The 23,349-nt window shown below is 38.2% G+C and overlaps 1 protein-coding gene across 7 annotated transcripts in view; it reads left to right on the forward strand.

The window, feature by feature from the left end:
* Positions 1-22,819, forward strand: part of CLEC16A (C-type lectin domain containing 16A) — a 59,399-nt gene extending 36,580 nt beyond the window's left edge. The window contains exons 19-24 of one of the 7 annotated variants that reach the window (XR_007778799.1): positions 1,850-2,001; positions 2,695-2,899; positions 3,605-3,772; positions 9,073-9,219; positions 18,866-19,653; positions 20,043-22,819. Coding sequence is in view for 6 of the 7 variants with exons in the window: in XM_050979967.1 (XP_050835924.1) it covers positions 1,850-2,001; positions 2,695-2,899; positions 3,605-3,772; positions 9,073-9,219; positions 14,897-15,016; positions 18,866-19,206 (1,133 nt within the window). In the remaining variant the exon portion in view is untranslated. Of the gene's footprint in view, positions 1-1,849; positions 2,002-2,694; positions 2,900-3,604; positions 3,773-9,072; positions 9,220-14,892; positions 15,017-17,778; positions 17,832-18,865 lie in introns of those variants that run through there. The other 6 variants (XM_050979967.1, XM_050979963.1, XM_050979964.1 and 3 more) reach the window with 6 other exon arrangements.
* Positions 22,820-23,349: the final 530 nt, after the last annotated feature.

Genomic DNA, 23,349 nt, shown 5'->3' on the forward strand with positions numbered 1-23,349 from the left:
CTAAAAACTTTGTAAATGCTGGTCAAAAACCTGTATTTGAGAACTCCACAACTCTATTTGGTGTTGTGGCCTGTTAGTTGAGAATCTCCCAAAAGAGTCATCAGCCTGACATCTCTTCTTTGAGGGAGTCCTAATCCAAGCACTTAGTGTCTTGAGAAGAGCAGGACTGCTCCAGGAATTCAAGTCAACTGAAATCACTACGTTGATGGATTAATTTGGTTAAAGAATAAAAGAGGCAAGAAATATAGCATACAAAAATAAGAAATATCCAGTTCTGCCTAGTGTCTTCGCTCCTTCTCTAAACAGGAATAAATCCTCCACAGGTTCTTACAGTAATATTTGCCAATCCTTTATGGATTTCTTGAGCCTTCCAGGGCTGTGAGAAGGTTAATGCAATCAATCCTCACATTAACTGAATCATGTCCTGTATGTATTTCATTTATTGATTAAACTTGTTTTCTCAAATTTCAAAAGCTGACGGCAGATTCACACTGGTTAGCATTAATTATCCTCTTAATTGTGTTAGGGTTCCATATTTCATGCCTTTCTTTCCTACCACCCATTTTGAATGGATCCTGCTGGTAAAGGGTAATTGGTAGATTCATAGAAACGTTAGTTGGAAAGGATCTCTCACTTGTGTTGTGGGGGGTTTTTTGTGGAGAAGTTGGTTTGATTTTTGAAGCTTGAAAACCTTTGGTGGTGTAAATTCCAACATCTCTGGGTAACCTCCTGCACCAAAGAATTTCTCCCACCTCCTGACCATAATTTATGGCTGTTGTCTATGGTTATATGACCTGCCACTGTGAAGAGCTGTACACTTCCACTTGTAGTTTAGCCTGCAAATGTTTCTAGTATGAAGAGTGGTGTTAACTGCTTGTTTAGATATTTAGATGAGTAAATAAGTTCTACTGTTTTGTATAGCCTTCACAATATTTTACTTGCTGTAAGTTGTACTAGATGAGAAAGAGGAAGAAACCTGTGTGCATCAAATATATGATGAAAGTATCAGTATGAAGCAAAGGAAAAAGCAACTCTTAGTAGAGTTAGCAGAGCTCTGCTAGGGGTTGGCAATGCCAGTTTAAGGGCTGCTTGGTAGATTTCAGCTGGTGTGCAGAGGGTGATTTAGTTCCTTTCATTAATAATGGGTTTGAACTGGAATAGAGCAGTGAGGAAATGGCAGAGAATGTATTTTGGGGTTTGTTGGAGGGGCTTTTGGTGTAAGAGAGGGTATGTTTGTTTAATATAAGTCAATTAAATATATGGATAAAGGAAAAAATGTCACTTCATTTAACAAACATTGTCAAAACACTGCTACAATTTACCTGGAGAGTCCAAATAATCTTGAAATTTAAGTGTGTCCAAGAGCCAGCATAGGTTTCAGACCTGTAGAAAAGTAGCTTGTGTCGGGAGACAAAGTTTATACCAAGGCAGAAATAATGGCCTGCAGTGTGTTGGATCTGGCTGTAGTTGTTAACAAGATTTCTTGAGACTTCACGTAGTGAGAGAAATCAGCACTGTTGCAATTTCACCTCTGAGATGAAGGGAGCTTTTTTCTGAAAGGTAATGAAGGTGGTAAGAGAAAGCAAGGTGTATATAGTACCCATCTTATATTTAACTTGTATGCCTGAACCCCTGTTGTTAAAATCTCTCCTGCCCTTTCCATGTAACTATGATAAGGAAGTTGAAATATCTATTAAAAATGTGAACAGAAGCTTTAACCATGTGTTGTCAAGATTTGTTATATTTTTATATGTTAACATTTTCTGTTATGTAAAATACCCACACCCCAGAATCCTCAACTTCAGTGTTATGTAACCTTTTTCTTTTCTTCCTTCCTTCCTTCCTTTAGATAACAGTGATCTGATTGCTTGTACAGTCGTTACAAAGGATGGGGGTCAAGTTCAAAGATTCCTGGCTGTGGATATTTACCAGATGAGTTTGGTTGAACCAGATGTTGCCAGACTTGGATGGGGAGTAGTTAAGTTTGCAGGCCTTCTGCAGGTAAGGGAAGTTGTAGTTTGGGTGGCCAGCTTTTCTGATCTGAAAATCTACGTTTTATGTTGGATAAATAGTAATAGCAGTATTAGCTTATATATTTAAGCTCTGTACCATGCTTCCTTGTTTCTTTGGTCTTTTTTCTGCTTCCTGCCTTTTAAAACAATTCTGATTTTCTGAAGAAGTTTCGGTAGGTAACCAGAGACACAATTGCAGATGGGGCAACTTCCTTAAAACATGTGGGGCTGTGCTCATTTGAGCACTGGAGTCACATCTGGTTAGGATTGTGTTCCAAGCACTTTACTCAAGTAGCACATTAATGAACTCAGAGTTCTGATTTTCCGACACAGGTAGAGAAGATGACAGGTTGTAATTTCGAAATGATCTGTGCTTCTCTGAGGAAGTTTTGCTCATTTGTCTCTTTCTTGCCATAACCATTGCTGTTTGTATTTCCTGTAAATTCACTGTGCTCAAATAACTTAACTCAATCTCTATGAATACTGATTTCTGAAGAAGTAAATCCAAGTCATACAACTTGCAGAATCTGGTTTAGTTTATATTGCTGGTTTTTTAAAATGGAAACTGTCTTAGAGCTTTAATGGAACATTCTCATAGTATTTTCTTTCAATGTTAATATTTAATCTGTAGTTTAGAAAAGCTTACTTTTTCTTTAACTATTTGCACTCTGCTTCTCTTTAGGATATGCAGGTGACCGGAGTAGAGGATGACAGCAGAGCCCTGAACATAATAATTCACAAGCCTGCCTCCAGCCCTCACTCAAAGCCCTTCCCCATCCTGCAGGCCACGTTTATCTTTGCGGATCACATTCGCTGCATCATCGCCAAGCAGCGCCTGGCCAAAGGCCGCATCCAGGCTCGGCGCACCAAAATGCAGAGAATAGCAGGTGGGTGGCTGTCCTGCAATGATTCTGGGAGGCAAGACTTGGCTGTCATTGCAAGTCACTCTGTCATGTCAGGCTGAGGCACAGTGAGGAGTGGTGGGCCACAGAAAGCTTTAAAACAGAGCTGAATTTCCAAGGAATAGATTTAGTTTCATATTTAACTTTGAATTTGTAAAGTGGATATGTCACAGTTTTATGCCTTGCTTCATGTAAAAAAATTTAAATCAAGTTTGAGGATATTACCACTTGATATTAAAAATTTTAGATTGACTGTAATGCAAAGGCATTTATTTTCCATTTTAAAGCTGATTGTCTCTTTAAATGGCTTTCTGCAGTGTTCTGTTGTAACTAATGAACTACTTTATTTCTGCAGGGAAAAACAAAAGGGGTTTTTTATTGTTAGTAACTCCTATGGTTTTTTTAGTGCAAGGGGCTTCCTGTAATCCTGGGGTTTTTTTCTTCTCTGCTGTATTTTGAGGTTTCCCTAGTGTGAATGTGGTGTGGACAGCAATGTAGAAAAGATTGCCAGAAGCACTGACTCTTTTGTTTGTCAGTGCATTTGTAGCCATAATTAAAAGGCAAATGAAAGCAAGTTATGTTTAAATCTGCTTTAGTCTTAGGTCCTGAGCAAACTATCAATTTTCTTGTCACCTCTTTTTCCTTTTATGTATTTGAGTAACAAAAACTATCAATTGTGATTAAACATAGCTCTCCTGGATCTTCCTGTTCAGCCTTCAACTGAAGTTATGGGTTTTGGACACAGCTCTGGAGCTGCAGCCCAGCACCTCCCATTTAGATTCTACGACCAGTCCCGGCGTGGGAGCAGTGACCCGACAGTGCAGCGCTCTGTCTTTGCATCTGTTGACAAAGTCCCAGGTAAGATTAGCATTCATTAACAAGCAGTTTTTGCTTTGTGGTTTTTGTCTGCAGAAACTGTACTGTAACTTGTATAAGCAGTGAAAAGCTTATTGTGATGTGTTCCTGAACACACAACTCCAGGATGAGGCTTATCTCAAAATTTACTCAGAGAGAAACAAATAATACCTGGGTGTGTATTCTGGGTTTGTTGTGAGCAATACTTCCATGGCAGGTTCCCCAGATGTCTTAATACCTTGCCTTCCTTACCAATCAAGTTAGTTTAAATCATGCTTTGCATACTCAGTATTTATGCAACACATCTGGATCTTCCTGTTCAGCCTTCAGCTGAAGTTACAGGTTTTGGACACAGCTCTGGAGCTGCAGCCCAGCACCTCCCATTTAAATTCTATGAACAATCCAGGTCAGTTGTATGTATTTCCTCCTTTAATTTGTTTATTAATGTTTTCATGCTGAATTTTGAAAACAGCTGGAATACTGTGCACTGCCTCATTTCCCTCAGAGTGAGCAAGACAGAAAAGGGTCACAGCTACTCCTAAAACATAAGCTTGGAACTGGGATTAAAGGAATGATTCTTAATCAATGAGCTCTTTGCTTTTTTATCTCTTTATTGTCTGTTCCACAAATTGACTTCTCTGCAGAATTTCTTTCCCAGATGACATTTTTCCTTTTGGGTTGAGTCATTTTAAAGGGAAATCTCATAGTGCTTAATTGTGCTGTATTATACAAAAGATTTCATTACCACTTGCTGCCAGTCCTTTCACAGAACTCAGCATTTCTCTTTAAATGTGTTTCAATTCAATTGCACAGAATTCAAATTACTTAGAACGCAGATGCTTTACTGCTTTAAGACTAAATTGGAGCTCAGTTACCTGAGTCCTGGCTGGGGAACAGAAATTATAAAACCATAGGTATTGTCAGTCAGGTGTTTCAAACACAAGTGTATGTTGTGTGAGGGGGAGTGTTTTCCTTATTTGACCTGACTTCCGTGGAAAAGGTGTGGTTGTAAAGAGTCCAGTGTTACTGTTTCAGCTTTCTCTAAGGAGAGTGTATTTGTGTTCCCAACTAATGACTTCATCTACTAATTTGAAGGGGAATACTGGGTATGATGCAACATAGTAATTTGTTCAAGCAACGACATCCTATATTTGAATCCAGGAAATGTAGACTTCCACTTGCAGATCCAGAGGGAAAAGTATTTTGAAGCTTTTATTTGATACAAAGTGTAAGAAATGAGGCATGCAACTTGAAGAATTTCAAGTACAGCATCTTTGAAATGCATTTTATGACTGGTAGTAATATAATAAAAATGGATTAATATCCTGTTTTTACATCTTTTTTACATTGCAAAACCAGTATCAAATGTGGGTTTGTTATCTTTGTTGAGGAACAAATAAGGTTTCCTTGTTCCTAATGATTTTTATAGGAATCTGTTTGTGCTTACCCCTTAATAAGGCTTGCAATGATTTTTACTTCAAGAGGAGAAATTTGTGGCTTTGAAAAAATTACTGAACAAGTTGCAGTTAAATTACTGGCTTCATGTATTCATTTCTTACTGTTACAGCTCCAACAGGTGTTTGAGTTCTGCAGAGCTCGCACAGTCACTTAATTTGATTGTACTTTTAAGAATCAAATTGTCCTTTCCCTTGGTGATGATGTCCTTTGTAGATTTAAAGCAGAGCTGTTTTTCTGGTAACATTTCTGAAGACTAATTACTACTTTTGTTAGGACCGTGATGGCTGTCAGTGCTGTACAATCCAGCATGATTTTTAAGGAATTAACAATCATATAAATGTTCTCATTCCTCCTGCAAGTTTCAGTCTATGCACTTTGATACAGCTATTGAATCAGTTCCCTAATTCCTATTGTCAATTTAGAATTTTTGAGAACATTGATTGCAGTTGTCTGGTTCTGTTTCTCTCACAGTGCCTGCATAAAGCTCTGCATATGTCACTAGAGAGCCTGCAGTTACCTTCTGTGTTCCCTTATTGTTGTCAAACTGGGCTTCATTCTCCTTCATTGTTCCACAGTGCAAAGTTAAAATCTTGGTGTTTGGAGGAAAGAGGGTGAGGATTGTTATAGCTTGAAACTGGATTTTGTGCAGGACAAGTAAAGGTTGATGAGAATGTCATAGACCATGCTTCAGAACATCCCCTTGAACACGGTGAAAAGTGCAGGGACATGCTGTGATTATCTCCTGCTGGACTGGACAATTTTCAGCAGAGAATAACGTAAGCAAAATCCCTCACTTGATCAATTTTATCATCATGAAGTCACTGCTATGAGTACACTCCAAGGTCTATTTTAAGTTACTGACCTTTTCTAGAATGTTAGAGAATTTTAGGGATAGTGTAGCTGGCAGGACTGTTCACCATCTCATGTATTAGCTATGTATGAACATATTGTACTTCTGAAGCAATCTGTGTAAATAAAGAACACTGGTTTTAAAGAAACCAGCAGATTTGGTAGGGGCCCTGTGAAAAAAGATCTCCTATTGAAAGTAAATAAATAATGACTTCCTCTTCAAGCAAACTCAAGAATTAGTTTTAAGTATCAGCTCTATTCTGAGATTTATATGCCCAGCATGTCTTAAGGGAAATGTTAACGATTTCCAGCAAAAGGTACAGCTAAATATTTTAACAAGTGTGGTTGCTTACCTACTAAGTAAATTTATTTTGAAAAGCAAAAGATTCAAAAATCAATAGATTTCTCTTACTATTTTATCCACTGTTAATATCTTAGTAGATGATAATAAGGTTTTGAGAGGAAAAAGCAGGAGAAGAACTTGTTAACATTAGCATGTTAGCAATCAAGTTATAACCATCTTCATTTTAAAGTCTGAAGGAAAAAAGGTCATCCACAGGTTTGGAACCCCTTGTGCAGTATAAACTAACATTGCTGTCATCATCAGATGAACCTCCTAATTGTTATTTTGCTTCCAGTAGCTATGATTAATTCTGCTCACATTTTCTTTGCAGGTATTTCCTGTAGGAGTTTCCTGATTAGAATTTTTTTTTCTTGGTCAGTAGTTTTCCAGTTACAGTATTTTGAATGATTTAGGCTTACCTTTCCCTCCTATCTAAATTAGCTTCCCTTAGCACACTTAAAATTCTTCCTTTGCAGTTTGGGGAGAGAAAATATGTTGAGGTCATTTTGAAGCAAATGCTCCCATGTAAGGACATGAATCCATGAAAGCTGTTTTATAGAAGCTTTGGGTTCACAATCCTGCTAAATCAGACCAATTTTCCCTGTGACAATCATGGGAGACCTTGTTTGCTGTTTTCTGCTGGTCTGGTAAGGTGGAAGGTTTCTCCTCCCTCGGAGTGCAAACTTTGTGGATAAAGAATGCTTCAGATGGGTGCAGCTTGTACCAGCACTGTAAGGGAAGCTAAATATTTTGGTGTTAGCTCTTCTGTACCAGTGGCTTTAGGAACTGTTCTTAATTTCATTCACAATAACAGTTGGCTTTGCCTCACTTCTGCAGTCACAAGTCCACTGGTTATTCCTTGTTTCCCCTTCCTAACTGGTATTTCAAACTATGAACGGTGTATGTAAAATCTAATGTACATTTTCTGTGATTAAAAACTATAGCACTCAGGGTCAGTGATACATGTGGAAGTCTTTCACGTTTGAGGTGGTTCACTTTGTGGTTAACTTTTTGCAGACTGTCAGGCGTCACTGTGTGTAAACTCAGTTTAACTTACCTAAATGATTGTAGATCAATCAGTTTGGTTTCTGAAATAAAATGCATAGATTATTTACATTAATAGGATAATTAGCTCCTTAACAAATATTTTGTTTTTCACTGAAAACGATCTCTCCTGCCTTGGTAGTGATTTAATTCTTTCAAGTGGTGTTCATCTTGAACATAATGAATTGTAATTTAACTTGGTAAAAATGACATTTAGATACCTATCTAAAACTATGCTGCAGGGCTACAGAAATTCAGGTAGCATTGTGTTTCTGCAAGTGGTTTTGAGTCTAGTTCTTGGGTAAGCGTGGGAGGTAGAATGTAGGAGGTGGGACTACAGATCAAGTCAGATTATTAACAGGACAGATGTTTGTGAGCTTTCTTCTGTGCTTTCATCACTCTTGTTTTCACTTGGAGCACAGCTTGTCAGTATGTTGCTGCTAACAGCATTTTTCTGACGTGGCATATCTATGTTTCAAAGCTTTCAGAGTTTCTTGTAACATGTCCATTTAACCTGAGTTTTGGGTGGCCTCATCCTGTATGGCACCAGCACCTTCCCCATATAGGAGAGTCTCTGAGTGAATCATCCATTCACTGCCGTGGGAGATTCCCTGTATAAAAAGATAAAGAACTATGTGGTGTGTTTTCAGCCTTACCTGATTATCAGATACTTTCCTTTTCAGTGTTGACTGTTCAGTGAAGGTAGCAACTAGAGTATTGTTAGGTGTTTTGTAGTCCACATTGTGGCTGCTTTCAGTAATTCACAGGACTGCCAAAAAAACAACTGCATTAGTACTTTCCCATGGGAGAGAGGAAGGAGAGCTGCAGAAGCAGAAACATGGTGTACCTCACCTGACCTTACAGCCCATGGTGAAGACACTTCTTTTGCTGTAAGAAGTCCATCAACTTCTAAAAAGCTGCTTGCTATCAAAACCTGAAGAGGTGGCTATAGGTATGTGCTTATAGAAGGAGAAAGGAATGAATGCAAGGTGGTTAGGAAAGAAAAGGATGCTACACTGCAAAGAGATTGAAGTATTAGACTAGAAGCCAGAAAATGACTCATCTAAGAAGTGCTGTCAGACACTGTATAGATCTTTCCAGTGTTCAGACTGGAAAAAAATTAGTTTGTGAGAGGCTGGATGAAATTCAATGCCAGCATTAGATGTGATTGATTAAAGTTTTCTGAAGTTATGTCAGTAAAAAAATGTCAGTCTTCTGTCCAAGAGGTTTTTTGTTCACTTTTGCCTTAATTATTTTCTTTATCATGTTAAGGTCTGTGACATGTGAATAAATTGACTATATCAAAAATTGAAGAGTTTTGATATGTTTTGACTGTTTGTGCAATCTCTAAGTTTTAATATGCTTTGAATCCCTTAAACTCTCTTTCCTTATTCATTGATCAGCAGTTGTAGCCTGTTTTCAATAAGGTACATTCAGACTTTTCTGGTTTCCAGGATGGAGGTGGGAGAGGGCACATCCTCTGGGTCACTGCCGGAGATTGGCATCACCTTGATTCAGGATTTGCTTTTACCCTTTCCCAATTTGTTCAACAGCTTAACTCTTTTAAGATGATATTTAACTTTGTAAACTTCACTGTCCTATTTTGCAGGCTTTGCTGTAGCCCAGTGCATAAATCAGCACAATCCATCCCCACTCTCGTCACCATCCCCTTCCAGTGGCAGTGGCAGTACAGGGCGCTGTGATTCAGTGACTGCAAGCTCGACATCCACTCCTTCTGCTGCTCAGAGCCCAGCAGGTATTCACTCACCACCTTCAGCCTAGGCACCAAGGGATACAGAGCAGTTCATTGTAAAATTAAGTTGCTGTGTTCTTGGATTAAAAGAGTAGGGTTTTATGGTTTTAGATCACTTAATCAGCTAAGCCAATTAAAAGTAAATTGTGGTATAAATTGTAGTGATCTCTTTGGCTTTCTGGAACTCTAAATACTTGGCTTCTTTAAGTAGAGACTTTTAAGTACTGGTGAAATAATGTCCTGCTTGTCTGGCTTCTCTCCTAGCACAAACAGTTTAGAATGTTGAGGGTTTTTTTTTGTCAGTGGTTTGTTTTAACTGAAGTATTGCTTTGAATAAACCTGTAATGTAAACTGTTAGCCTTCCATCATAGTGGATAAGTTGATTCCCACATGAAGAATCTTTTTTTGAACTAGGTGACATTAGCTCTTGTGTGTTTATCTGATCCTCAGGTTGATTTGTAACACTGGGCCAAATATGAAATATTTGAACATAATTATTTAGGATGTTGATATTGTAGTTTTTGCAATAACACTGGTGGTTGAACACCTCCACATTTCAGGAGGCTGTTTCATTGGTGCAGAAAAGGCTGCAATATAAATAGACTGACAGTGTAACTTTCACAAATGTAGGTTGCATGTGTTTGCATTGGTCAGTATATTTAGTGGTTATGCTTAAACTGGAACTTCTTGTTGCATTATTCCTCCTTTTTATGTAGCATTTGTAGAAAATCTTGTAATGGTGTCTGTTCTGAGTGCAAATTGTGTGAGGCAAAGCCTCAGGCTGGAGGCTAGACAAGGGTGCATCCTGCAATGCTTTCATGCTAGAAGTGACCTACTCCACCTTATTTTGGTTATAAAACAATAGAAGTAACTTGATTCTCAAGACCTTTTCAAGCAAGCCCTCATTTTAATGGTCACTTCTGATGTAGATCATCCCTTGAGAGGGTTGTTATGGCTACCCCTTTTAAGAGATGCCATTTTGCCTTTATTTGGAAGGCCTATCTATATCTAAAATTTGTTGCAGTCCTACAGGAAATGATGCAACTTTTTTTAGGCATTGAGTGTTTTTAGGTTTCATTGAACAGTGTCAGCAGACCAGTGTGCATTACATGTTTAAAGTGAGTGTCCCTGCAAGAAGTACTGCTGGAAAGGGTAATGAAAGGGTGGTGATGAAGGTAAGGAACAAGAAATATTTAAAGCATTCTAGCAGCCAGACTCTAGATTTAAAAGCATCTTTTACCTTGAGAGACTAACTTATAGACAAAATAGTCCTGCAATATGTGTAATTTCAGAATAAAATTTGGAATGGTTTTTTATATACCATCTGTTAAAAAAAATATTTTCTCTGTTGGCAAGTGATTGCTGTTAGCCAGTCTCTCCATGGCCCAGGTAATATGTAGTCATTGCACAGAGAAGTGCTGTCATTTTTCAGAACCCTCAGGCTGGATTGGCACTATAAGAAAACATGAATTTGATGACATGTTTCTCCTTAGCAGTGTAAAAAGGCTCATGTACAGTGTTCTCTGCTGTATTTGAATCCTCTGTGGTCAGAAAGAGAAATGCAACTACAGGCTCTTACCAAGTGTCTAAGAGAAAACTGTGGTAAAGGAAAGGAAAAGAAAGAATCTGTATTATTTCTGTAGGTATAAGCAACTCAAGCTAGTTCACAAAAATATCAAGCAAGACTATGCTTTGTTTCAGATTGAGGTCTTTCAAGCACACATAATCTGGCTTCTATGAAAAAAATGCATAGATCGAGAACATACAATTACTCATTCAGCTATCAAAAGATAGTGAATTATTGAAGAATAATCACAGACTGTAGTTAACAAAATTGCAGTCTGCTTACACAGTATGTTGGCATTTGTGTAACATAAAATTGTTTGTTTTTCCTGCATTTGAAAAAGCTTGATGACAGGAGGCTGCTCATTGATTTCCAAAATAAAAAAGAAAAACAAACAATAAACACCAAACTCTTCCTTACCCTTATCACCCTCAAAAGTAAAGATAAAAATACTGAAAAAACCCCAAACCAAAACCAGAGGAAAAGTATTTTGGAGTGCCTGCTTTCAGTATGCACTTTGCCAGTTAGGTTGTATGAAGTGCCCACCTTGACCTTCATTGTGACTTAATCATAAAGTATGTGCAAAATGTCACGTGGTGTGCAGGAAAACTGTCTTTGGGTGTGCTTTGATTTTTTTTTTTTTTTTTTTTTTTTTTTTTTTTTTTTTTTTTTTTTTTATGTGAGGCTCTAGCAAATGTAGCTGTGAGGATCCAGTTCTGGGTCCTACCAGTGGGCCCAGTTACCTTCAGCCAAGTCAGAGGAAATGAACCTGACAATATACATCAGTTGCTTCATCCCAAATTGGCAATTTGCACTAACCTGCTGCAGGGATGACTTTTCTGGTTCTCCTCAGAGGGCAGTTACAGAGAGGAAGACAGTGACTTTATGTGCATGAGCAGGTATTTTATTGCAGCAGGATAATGCACAGTTGGTACTGAGGTGCATGCACATGGCTTAGGGATTTTGCTGGCCCATATTTGCTGTGACCTTTAGGACCAAGGTCCCTGCTGTGTATGTGGCTGTTCAAAGGACCAGTGGTCATGTCAGACTAATATGTTGCTATTAGTGTTGGAAGTGTATTTGGTGCATAGCTGCAGCATATCTTATAGTTTAGTTTCTTCCTAAAAGAATCTCATTAATGCACAGAAACTGTTCCTAAAATGAGACTAAAGCAATAAGTGTGCATAATTCTTCAAAGCTGCTGCCCTGGTCTGTACCAAACTGCTTAGTGTAGTTGCAGGCAGTAATGAACACAAGTAGTGCTTTGAAACCTGTGGCTGAGTGTCTGATGGTGTCTCAAGGTTCTTAGTACAGACAGTGAGAATTCTGAAATCCCTGGATCTAGGTCTTCTGGGAGCTGTGAATGTAGGAAGGGTTTTCCCCAACCCAGAGGTCTTTTGACACTTTTTGCCAATCTCAGTGTCCATTCAGTAGTGTCATTCTTGGGATCAGTGTCTCTGCATTAACCGATTGACCAGTTTACTGTGATTTTGGAGTATTCTCCCTTTTGTAGTACTTACATGTAATTGTGTAGTGGAAATTTGCCAGGGATGTGGCATGAAAGTGGGGCTCTGTTTGGCATGTGCAGGTGTCTGTTCTGTGGGCTTGTGCTTGAACAGAACTGCTGAAGGAGGTGACAGTGCCACGAGCACAGTCTGTGTTATATCAGGTCATATTGACCACTCAGATGGGATATGGAAACAACTGTTGGTATTCACTCACTTCTGTGTAAAGCAGTGGTTTTCCCTTAGCTTAACCACTTGAGGACAGTTGAAGCTAAAATGCCTTTCCTCTTCTGCTTCTCAGCAGTGACTTGCATGATGTGAAGTAGCCCCTTTGAGGAGGAAGTAACCAGTCTGTGATGAGCAGCAAGCAGTTACCAAAATCGGTTTTATGTCCCAAGGTAGCCCCTGAATGCTGCTGCCATCTGTCACATTTAACTCTGTCTCATTTCCCATTCCATTTTGAGCACACACACAAATGTGTGTGCCCTTCTCTGCCCCTCCTTCCCTGCTCCCCTGTTTGTTCTGGCACCTGCTCAAGCTGTTGAGCATGAAAAGCATCCTGGGTTGCTCAGGAACTTCAGTCAAGAAGACCAGACTAGATAAAGGGGAGATGCCTATCTGGACTTCAAGGAAAGTACCTCAACTACCTTCCTTAAGAACAACATCTTAAACCACACAGCTTTTTATACTGTGATCTTGTGATTATCATGTCCTAAGCTACAGTCTTATTGACAGATTTAAACTGGCCAGGGTTTGATATATTTGAGATGGTACTTGTAAATCTTCACAGAGTTGTCTCAGGAAACATGATTTGAAACATAGACACGAATTTTTACATGAAACAGTGATAGATGAGAACAAAATAAAGACAAATTGCACGTTAATTTAGAGAAAATGTTACCACATAGAGGATATATTGATGATTAAAGAGCAAAAGAGCTTTCAAAAATGTGTCACAGGGAAAAGTTATGTTAGTTCAAGTTTTTTAAAAATAATTTACTTGTTATCACTCATACCTGCATCAAACAGTCCCACAGTGTTACATCAGTTGCTTTGTCATGAGTGAAATCATCTCCTGATTCCCAAGTTCATTGGCTATCCTACCTAGTAGTTGTCAAGCTGCTTTATGGCAAAGATATTTCAAAGGCTGGCAACTCCCCCATTTGCAGTGTTTGGGGATTTAGCTTAGCCCTTTACCAGATTATTGTTCTTTAAAATTGAAAAAGCAGAATTCATCCCTTAAAGAAAGCAGAATGCTTAGCAAGACAGAAAAATTAGTGTCGGGTTCTGCAAGTGCTGCTATCAGGTTGGTTTGTTCTTTGTATTTACTTTTTTTTTAATTATCATGTGCTTTTAAAATATTGCTATGCATAAGGTAAAAATGTTCTCCTTAGGCAGATTTTAATCATTAAGTTTCAGAGCTTAGAATACAGTCATGTCTTGGCTACCCCTGCTGGAACTGTACACTTCTTTAAAGTGCTTATTTTCATATAAGCCAAGGATTAGATATAGAAGCTCTCTTACTGTAAGTTAGCAGTTTTCCAGAATTACGAATGTATTAATGTCATGTGTGCTGTATTTTATTACTTTTTAAGCTGTCTTAGGTTTTAAAAAGCAATTGGCTTCAGTACTTAAGAAAATGTTTACATCAGAGCAATAGGTAATGAGGACTTCACAAGGCACTGATCTGTGCCACTTAAGCTGTATTTTGTGCTTCTGGCAGGTATTGATGATAAAAGATCTAAAATAAGTACCAAGAACTGTCCCTTGTTACAGAGAACATATTGGATTCCAGTCTGTGAAATTAAATTTCCATTCCAAGGAGAGGGTGATTAATCAAGCTTGGAGAGCTTATAAGAGCAGTGCCTGCCTTCCTATTGAAACCATTTCTGTCTCTTCCCTCTATAATCAGTAATGTAAATGTGGTTTGACCTCCTGTTCTGTGAAGTTCTAGTAATTTTTTGACTAGGTGAGGAAGTACTTTTGTTCTTAGAAAGTTTCTTTTCTAGGAACTTTCTATGCACCAAGCATCATCATCTGAACTGCTGTTATCTTTTCAAACCCTGTGTTTGGCTTTATCATAAACCAAATGTAAATGCTGCTGTTGGGTTTCAGAATAGTAGGGCTGAGTGGTCTGAAGTGTTGTCACCTGCACAGTACTGCACTGCATATAATTCATGGCCAGGGGAAAGGAGAATAATTCTGTGTCACCAGAATTTGTGGTAAAGAACTTCTCTCAAAGTTTCTAAAGCAGGTGAGTAGATTGTAATGCAAATAAATGCCTGCCAGCCCTCCTTCATGTAAGTGCTGTTGGTATTGCCAGACATAGCCCAAACTTACATTTTCAGATAGGAAACAAAACATTAAATTCATATAAACTCATTTATTTCTAAAGAATGAATACTTCCTGCTTCAGAAGTATTTCCCAAAGGTAGAAAGCTCTTGGTGTGGTGTCAAATTGTATTCAAGATATCAGCAGTTACGGGTGTGTCCTTGTCACTTATTCTTGTTGCTGCTCTAACATTTATCCTTTGTCTCCATTCCAGTTTCCCTCCCCTGTGTCATTGTTGAAGGCTCTGTATGATTTCTGGCTGTGTTTCCCTCTAGTAAGGTCTGGCAGGAAAGGACGCCGGCGGGTGTTTAGTCTGTCGGAGGCTGACAGTCACGGTGGACACTGGGTTTAGGCCTTCCAGCAGCAGCTGCAGCAGAAACTCCCGCAATACCCACTCAGGCAGGTTTCTCCATAAGCCTTCACAAGCCCATAACAATCAATAGAACATATTTGCTTTCCATGCTGACAGCAGTGACAGTGAGGTAGGAAACTGAAGAAAGCGTCATAATATTTGTCTCTACGTTTTGTTTGGGAGAACTGTAAAGCAATAATGAGCTGGTTCTGAAAGCCTTATCTGCAGCTTCTCCCATGTCTCTGGGCACTCGTGCCAAAGGTGGAAAATGTGCTATCAAGCCTCCAGCTTCAAAGCAGCCATGTCTTCATTTGCACAGGGCAGCCCTGGCTGTAGTGAAATTCAGTAAACACAGGCTCCTGAATGGACAGTAATGCAGATCCTTGGCCAGCAGCAAGAATTCTCTTTATAGCACAGGTCAAATGGACAGGCATTCAGCATAAGACTGTCCCTGGACTCTGATGACACAAGCTTTATATTTCTGTGATCATCAGATTCTGGCAGATGACTTTATGGACTGTTTGATTGTCCTTACCTGAGGAGGTGAGGAGGAGGAGCAGATGCAAAAAAATATGGAAATATGCTCCAGCTGACCTTTGTTATATAATCTGTTTGAACTTGTGTCTGATTTTCTTTTCTTTTGTTACTGTTGTGGCATGAAAATACTTTACTCTGCTAATATTTTATAAACACCCTTTTTCATCTTTATGGATTTAATTTGCAACTTTTTGCCTAATGTCTTGTAATTTGTATTTTTGTTATCCTTTCATAGTATGTTGCTGTACAGCTGAGGACACTTCTCTGTGGATGATATTGATTCTTTTCTTTTTCTGTTATTTTCTAACTTCTTTCACAATAACCCTTCTTAACATAAGTTAATATAACAAGTTGAGTGTTTTAGTTGGGTTTTTTTGCTGTAACAATCTTGGCAGCAGTAAAGAAGTGCTGAAAAATATGTAAGGCTGTTGAAGGCTCTGCATCCAAAGAGAGCTAATAATACCCCAAAACTTGCAAAATTACACCTTTTTTTCAATAAGTACAATAAGTTTGGAGGTATGGATGGCTGTTTGTTAGAGCACAGTATTAGGATCAAAACCATTTTAAGAAACTGACTTCCCTCTCCCTGGTTTTGTTGCAGATTTGGCATATATTTTGTGCCAGAACACTCTTGCCTAAGTACATCAAGGCTGGGGAGAGATAAATAGAAATGCTGTTTTCTAGTATTAGGTAATAACCTTTTGATATTTAAGAGCAGAACATATCTCAGTGACTGGTGGTTTTATCCAGAAAAAAATTACAAATTTTCTTTCTATCCAAACATCAAACTGCAACAAAATGTTGGGAGTTTGGGTTTTTTGAAAGCCAGTTAGTATTTTTATATATAGTATAAAGAGAAGTTCCAGATATTAAGTAGAGAAATTAATGTGTAAACATACTGGGTATGTGAAACTTTTTAGAAGCAAGAGCTTGGTACCTGTCTTGGTAGCTGCTTAAAGACAGACATTCTTGTGAGCTCTAGACAATGTTCAGAACTCTCCCTCCTCCACCCTTTTGTGTGTTGGGATTTGCTTTCTGATCATTTTGGCAGTAGTGCCACCCTGGGTTACAGCAATTTGCCACTGTTCCCTGAAATTCAGTGCCACAGTGATGGAAGTGAGGCTGGCAGTGACTAAAGACATCCTGAGAGTAGAGAGACTGGCTTCTAGCAATAGTGAATAACAGCTGGAGGGAAGCAGAGGAGAGCTCTGATCTTGGATTCTCTACGAATGCTGCCACTGAAATACTGGGCAGCATGTTCTGCTCACAGTTTTTGATATTTTTATCTTTCTTTTTGATGTTTTTTAAGACCTTTGTATAGAAAGTTTGGACTTGTTAACTCCAGATACATTTTTTATGAAGACTTTTTCCAAATACTTTTTGTTTGTGGCATTAAGAAGGGAGTCACTTCAGCATTAACTTAGAACCTCCCTGAAAGGATTTAGGGACCAAAACATCCAGCATAACAAAAGAATATAATGTCTTTCATCATTTCAGTAAATGAAAGTATTAAGAAAAGACATTGATGTTCTATTGGGAGAGAGGAAGGAATGATTTAAGAAATGAAGTGCAGATTCAGAAGTTAAATAGAAATGTGCTGTATACAACATTCTGAGCCGAATGCCATTGACTGATAACACTTTACTTATCAGAATGCCTCAGGTTTCTGAATCCTGAATTTGGGTGACTATTCATGCTATAGTGTAAGAAAGATTAAAAAGTTATCTTGGCAAAGAACATTTGATGTCATTTTAAGATTGTATAGGTTCATAAAGCAAAAACTCACTGTTCTGTGCATACTGAAATGTTAGTGTTTAACTTGGAATTCAGAGAAATGAGCCTGTGTTTCATTGTTTTAGCAGTTCATTTTACGTGTAATTCTTGCATCACTTCCTCTGTTATCAGTTGCTACATTCTCACTAAAGCTTCTTGACAGATAAAGAATCTGTAGGGTTACTTTGAATCTGTCCTTAGAGTTCAAAAATAACCACTGATGTCTCTTTTATTTAATAGTAGACTTTTTTACCATCTATAAATCATGTTTTTATCAAAGCAAGAAGCTTTAGCCATCAATTCAGCAAAAAGTACATGTGAGTCATTTCTGGAGTGAGAATACACCATTGTTTGGGTTATCTTACCAGAAAGGTAAAAAAAAAATCAGTAATTTTAGTGTTATCCACTGATACCTTAATGATACTCATTCCATTTTCTACTTTGCTTTTCCTTTTTTTTTTTCCTTTGTCTTATGTTCATGCTTTCTGTTCTTTTCTAGGACTAATTGGAATCATAATGAAACGGAAATATTTTTAAGGTCACTGTGTATTAGAACCATGACTTAATTCTTAGCTTCTGTATTCACTACATTGCCTTGTAAGCTTTTCTGCAGATTCCTGTACACTTGAACACATGCTGTTTCTTACAAAAGCTTTAAAACTGGTCTGTCTTGAAGCTGGATACCTGTTACTTTAATGGCATCTATTATTGTAGTCTGAAAAGAAAAAAACCTGACTTTTCTGGGCATACTTGATCATCTAAGGCTGTATCACCTCATCCTGTCCATACCCTCTCCATCCTGAGCCAAATGAACAGCTTGCTTGACAGTTCACTAGGATTTTTAGGGGGAAAGGACAGCACAAATAGCTATTAATGCTGGAGGGTTTTTTCATAAAGTAGGAGGTGCAGCAGCATATCAGTTTTCTGTAGCATTTATGCTTATTCTCAGTTTTGAGTGTTGAATGCTCCATGCTTAGGAGGACAAAACCCCCATGTCTCACAAGGCTGTGTAAAGCAGGCCTCTTGCAGCACCTTTCAGTTGCAGTAAGGAAATGATCTCTGATCCTTCTGCCATAATTCTGCTTTCTGTGGTTGAGGTGTCACATAAATGTGAATCTGGAGGATGAACTGAGAGAATGACTTCCAAATTTTTGTAAGAAACAGGCCACCTTTTGGGAAAGCTGCCTGTAGAGTGGTGGTTCAGCTTTTTCTTTTATTTCTAAAGATCTTCCTGGTAAGGGGTAGTGGGTTCATTTTAGTTCATACTAAATACTGGAGAGGTTTTCTTTCCCTCAACTTCCTCTCTCTAAGAATATTTCTAATATTAGTACATATTCTAATACTAAATGTACATTATTGCCTGGTTCCTAATTAGAACATAATCCTATTGGCATTTTAGGTTATGCCTTTATAATATTTTGGTTTATTTCTAATTACTAAAATGTGGATGTGTAAGCGTAGTGCTTTACAGAACTGTGTTTTCTACCCAGTTATTCTTGAACACTCATGAATAATATGGTGTATTGTTAGGCTTAATGTGCATACTGACTGGAGTATTGATTGTCCTTGGTGTTCTCTTTCCTCAGATGATGCTTCAGCTGCAGAGCAGCCTCTGACGGCCAGTTCCGGTCAGACGATGTTGACTGATGAAACTCTTTCAGCTGTTTCAAAGTCCAGCAGAAATGCTGTAAAACCCAGTGACACAGAAACAGCCAACCTGTCTCCCAGCCTGATTCCTGCACAGCAGCCCACAATATCCTTACTCACAGATGACAACACGGACACACTGAGCGTGGAGTCGCTCACACTGGTGCCACCAGTGGATCCACACAGCATCCGAACATTCAGCTGCATCCCTCAGGCCTCTTTGCAGTCTGAAGTTGAGGTTGACAAGGTGAAAGAGGTAGAGGAAGAATGTTCTGATTAAAGCCACCATGCAGACTGTAATAAACAGTGAAGGAAGTGCAACCAAATTGTGATTTTTTTTTTTTTTTTTCCTCTGGGAGTGCAGATACTTCTGGAGGCCTGAGAGGCTTCAGGTCCACATGAAGGGACCAAGTGGTGACAGAGAATGTCAGCAGTATTTAGAGCCAACATCGGATACTCAGCATATCTGAACTGGGGGAGAGAGAAAAACCCAAACTTTTGAATCTGAATTGGTTCTTTCCTACCAGTTTCTGTTATACAAGAACATGAACATATTTCAGAGGACCTACTGCCTTTCTAATAGGAACTAATTAATTGCAAAAGGTCTACAGTATTATGGCAAAGTGAAGAGACTTTTGGATCCCAGCTTCATGGTACTGCATTGTTACGTCTCTGAAACGGGAGGCATGGCATTGACCAGAAAAAATTTATATATTATAGGACAGAGGTAAAACTTCCATTTGAGACAGGGCAGTTTTTTCAGTTTGGTGTTTGGTTTGGGGTTTTATTTGTGGAAGAGGGGTTTTGGGGTTTTATTTGGGTTTTTTTGGTTGGTTGGTTGTCTTTTTTTTATTTAATCCTAATCTTGTTCATCTTTTGGAGGTCAATACCAGCAGGCTTGGCCACATTCAGTATTGTCTTTGTAGGACTCCAGACTTCAATATTATGTTTTCCATATGTAATATTTATTTCAAGGTTTGATTTAAAGTTAAATCAATGCTTGTTCAAATTAACATAAGGGATTTTTGAGACTATTTTAGTCTTTGCTTAGCTGCCTAGAGAGGAATGTAAAATATTTTAAAAGATTGCTATAGCTTGTTTGTTCACTTCTGACAGTCAAGTTGCTACACATCTGAGGAATGGTGATACCCCTGCAACTGAAAGACAACTTCAAGAAGCAGACAGAAGCAGTTTTACTCTAAAGAGGTTTTTCAAATTTTTCATAGTCATGTAGGAAGAAGGTCACCATATCTAGCTGATAATTCCTTTGCAAGTCTGATCTTGAAAGGTATTGTTCATTTTTTTTTCCCTGTCTGGGATAGTATCCCAGTCAAATGACATTAAACATACATAAAAGTGATTCTGAGTTAACATTACTTCCTAGATCCTGACACCAAGTTGACAGAAAAGGGAAAGATGTTTCTTAAAGTTTGGAATGTTCTTTGCTGATTTGATACATAATTTAACATGAAAAGAATTTAAGATTTTTCATCAACTTCCAAGTAAGTTAATTTAAGTTAACAGTAAAATGAGTAGCTTGTCATTGCTGGTTCTTAATACTGAGTTGACAATTATTCAAAGGAGGACTGCTGTTTACTTGGTATTGATTTCAGTCACCACTGCAATCTGTTTCCTCATTCTGTCTCTACTGGCATTGGGTTCTTACCAAATGGGTGAATCTGCAAAGTTTTTACTCACTTCCCAGTTGCTTATTGTACCTCTTCCTGGCTGTCATAGAGAATACTTGAAGTGATTTTTCAGTGATCGTGTGTGTGTGTGTGTGTATGTATGTGTATGTGTGTATATATATATATATATATATATATATATATATATACACACACACACACACACACATATATGAGATTGACTAATTCACAGGTACCACTTTTCTCACTTTTTTGTCTTCTTCACATAATAATTGAATCTTTGCTAACTAGATATATGAGGTGCCTGCTACTGAATGCCAATAATTTTTCCCCCCTATTAACTTTTTCATATAGTTTTGATTTCTAATTTTCTGTGACTACTTCTTTATCTCGAATTGAATTAACTGATACTCTGACCATTTCAGAGTGGCCTAAACTCTAAATGAACTCAGAGTTAGATGTCCTCAGCTCTGCAGTGGATTTTGTGTGAAAATCTGGCATTACTGGAATAAGAGCCTGCTTTTTGGGTTTTTTGTCTCATGCTTAAGATGAATTTGCACTCATGCAGTCACTGATGCAGCTAATGTGCATGTACCTAAACAAGCCTAGACACATCAGTAGCAATCTGGGCTCAAGAACCACATGAATTTTTATAAGCTGCACTGATTGCAGTCTAGACTTTCTCTAAAATGGTGCAGCATTACACTGTAGTCTCAGTAATGTTCTGAAGACCATTATAAAAAATGCCTCACTTAATTAGAAAGCATTTAATGTTAGTTATTAACCTTACATTCCTGACCTAGATTACAGAAAATACCACTGTGCAGGCTGAGTTCCCTTAAATAGAATTAATTTTAGACTGGAAAACCTTGATCTTAATTTATCTCATTTCACATTCAGTTCTAGCAAGATTAGACCTATGCACAAAGAGTCTTTTCAATGCATATGAATAATCTCACCCCTGAGCTGTACTGCACAAGAAATGGGGCAAAGGGAAAGAAAGGTGACTTTGTGCTTTTCACTACCTTTAAGTGGCTTTTAAATCTCATCATCACTTGTCTAGTGAGAGCTTCACGGGAAATTACTTAGGTACTGTTATTAGGAAAATAGAAGAATAGGTCTGCTGTTAATTTGTGATTACTTCAAGCAATCCAGGAATTTGGTAATTGCCCTGGAATTGTCATTTCACTAGCAGTAAAATGAACTTTATGCTTGAAGACGTAGGCAAGCTATCAGACAAGCAGGTTAAACTGAGTGCATAAGGATGAAGCCACTTCCTAAGAGTAAACACTTTACTGCCATGGTGCTGTCACTCTGGGGTAATCAGTCACTTCCTGCAGGAGACAGGGAGCCCCAGAATAGCCTCAGGAGCAGTGGCACTGACCACCAGGGAGTAGTAGTCAGAAAACCACACCAAGCTAAACATTCTGCTCTTGTCTCCACTAACCAGCTGAAGTGAAACTTGCTTTTAAAAGAGCATTGCCCAGGCAGGCAGCTGCTGTCTGGGAAAAGAAATGGTTTAATCCTGTAGCTGAATCAGAGATCTGCTGAGGCATCACCTCGGGGCAGGGAGATTAAGGCCTTTTGCCTCCAAAGTAATTAGTCTCCTTCTTTCAGACAGCCTAATGTAGCCATCTAAATATGTGTTGAAAATTCTCTTCTTAACTGCTACTGTCCTTCTTGAAAGAGTTTTTTGGTGTGACCCTGGTTCACCACCACTGACCTACCTTAAGAAATCATTCACCTGGGCACTGCTCTTCTATTATCTAGCAATCTTTGAGGAAGTTCTCCTGTGCTTGCCTGCTGTGTTTCTCTTGACCTTTCCCAACATTTGCAGCATGAATTAGAAACAAATAGAATAACTCTTCCCATTTCCTATTGGATTCTGAAAAGCAGAGGGTGATCCAAGCAGGGCTTGCTAGGGTGGGATGTTTTTAGGGGTTGGGAGGGGAGTAGTTCTTGGGGGTTTTCCTGCTGCTCAATACTTGAGCAGCAACAAAGACATAGGAGATGCAGTTCTTGACTGAGTCTCAAACAGAGGGTTCTTTCATATGGAAACATATTTTTATATTACATTTGTACAGAATTTTCCCTATTTTGATCTCCCAGCATTTTTAGATTTGCACGTTGCTCAGTTTTGATTTCTTTTGCAAGGTGTTATAAAATATATATTTTGTGTTTGTTAATGTATTATAAATCTAAAGCTAAATTTTGGTTGTCTAATAAATGTGCACTGTGGTGGTATCTGGTTTATTGTTTTGTTAACTTGAATTGACTGGTTCTTAGTATGAAAAGGAAAAACTTGTCATTGTTGGGGCTGTCTTGTTAGCATAAATAAATGTGTGGAGTGCATTTATTTTAAAAGTAACTAAAAATGGCTTAAGCAGGTAATGACTAAGAATACTTGATGACAAAAGTTAAGGTCCAGACTAGTTCACAGAATTCTTTTAAGATCATAATCTGAAGATTCATGAGATTTTTTTTTTTTTCTTGTTTCCCATTATTTTTGGTTATGGATACTCATACTAAAGTGAGTTTAATACACAGTAACTGCAATCTGATAGTATGTATGAGAAGATCTGAGGGTTAGTGTTTGGCTATATTTAAGGACTAACTGTAGCAAAAGTATTTACAATGAACATGAAGATTTTTTTTTTACAGATTGAGATTAGATTCAAGTGTGCAAATTTATAGAATATTGCAATGTTTAGGAGCTTTGTTTTGCCCAGGGACAGCACTAACTATACATTGTCACAACTTCAGGAAACCCTCTG

Source organism: Serinus canaria, chromosome 14, assembly GCF_022539315.1.
Source record: "Serinus canaria isolate serCan28SL12 chromosome 14, serCan2020, whole genome shotgun sequence".
Lineage (NCBI taxonomy): Eukaryota > Metazoa > Chordata > Aves > Passeriformes > Fringillidae > Serinus > Serinus canaria.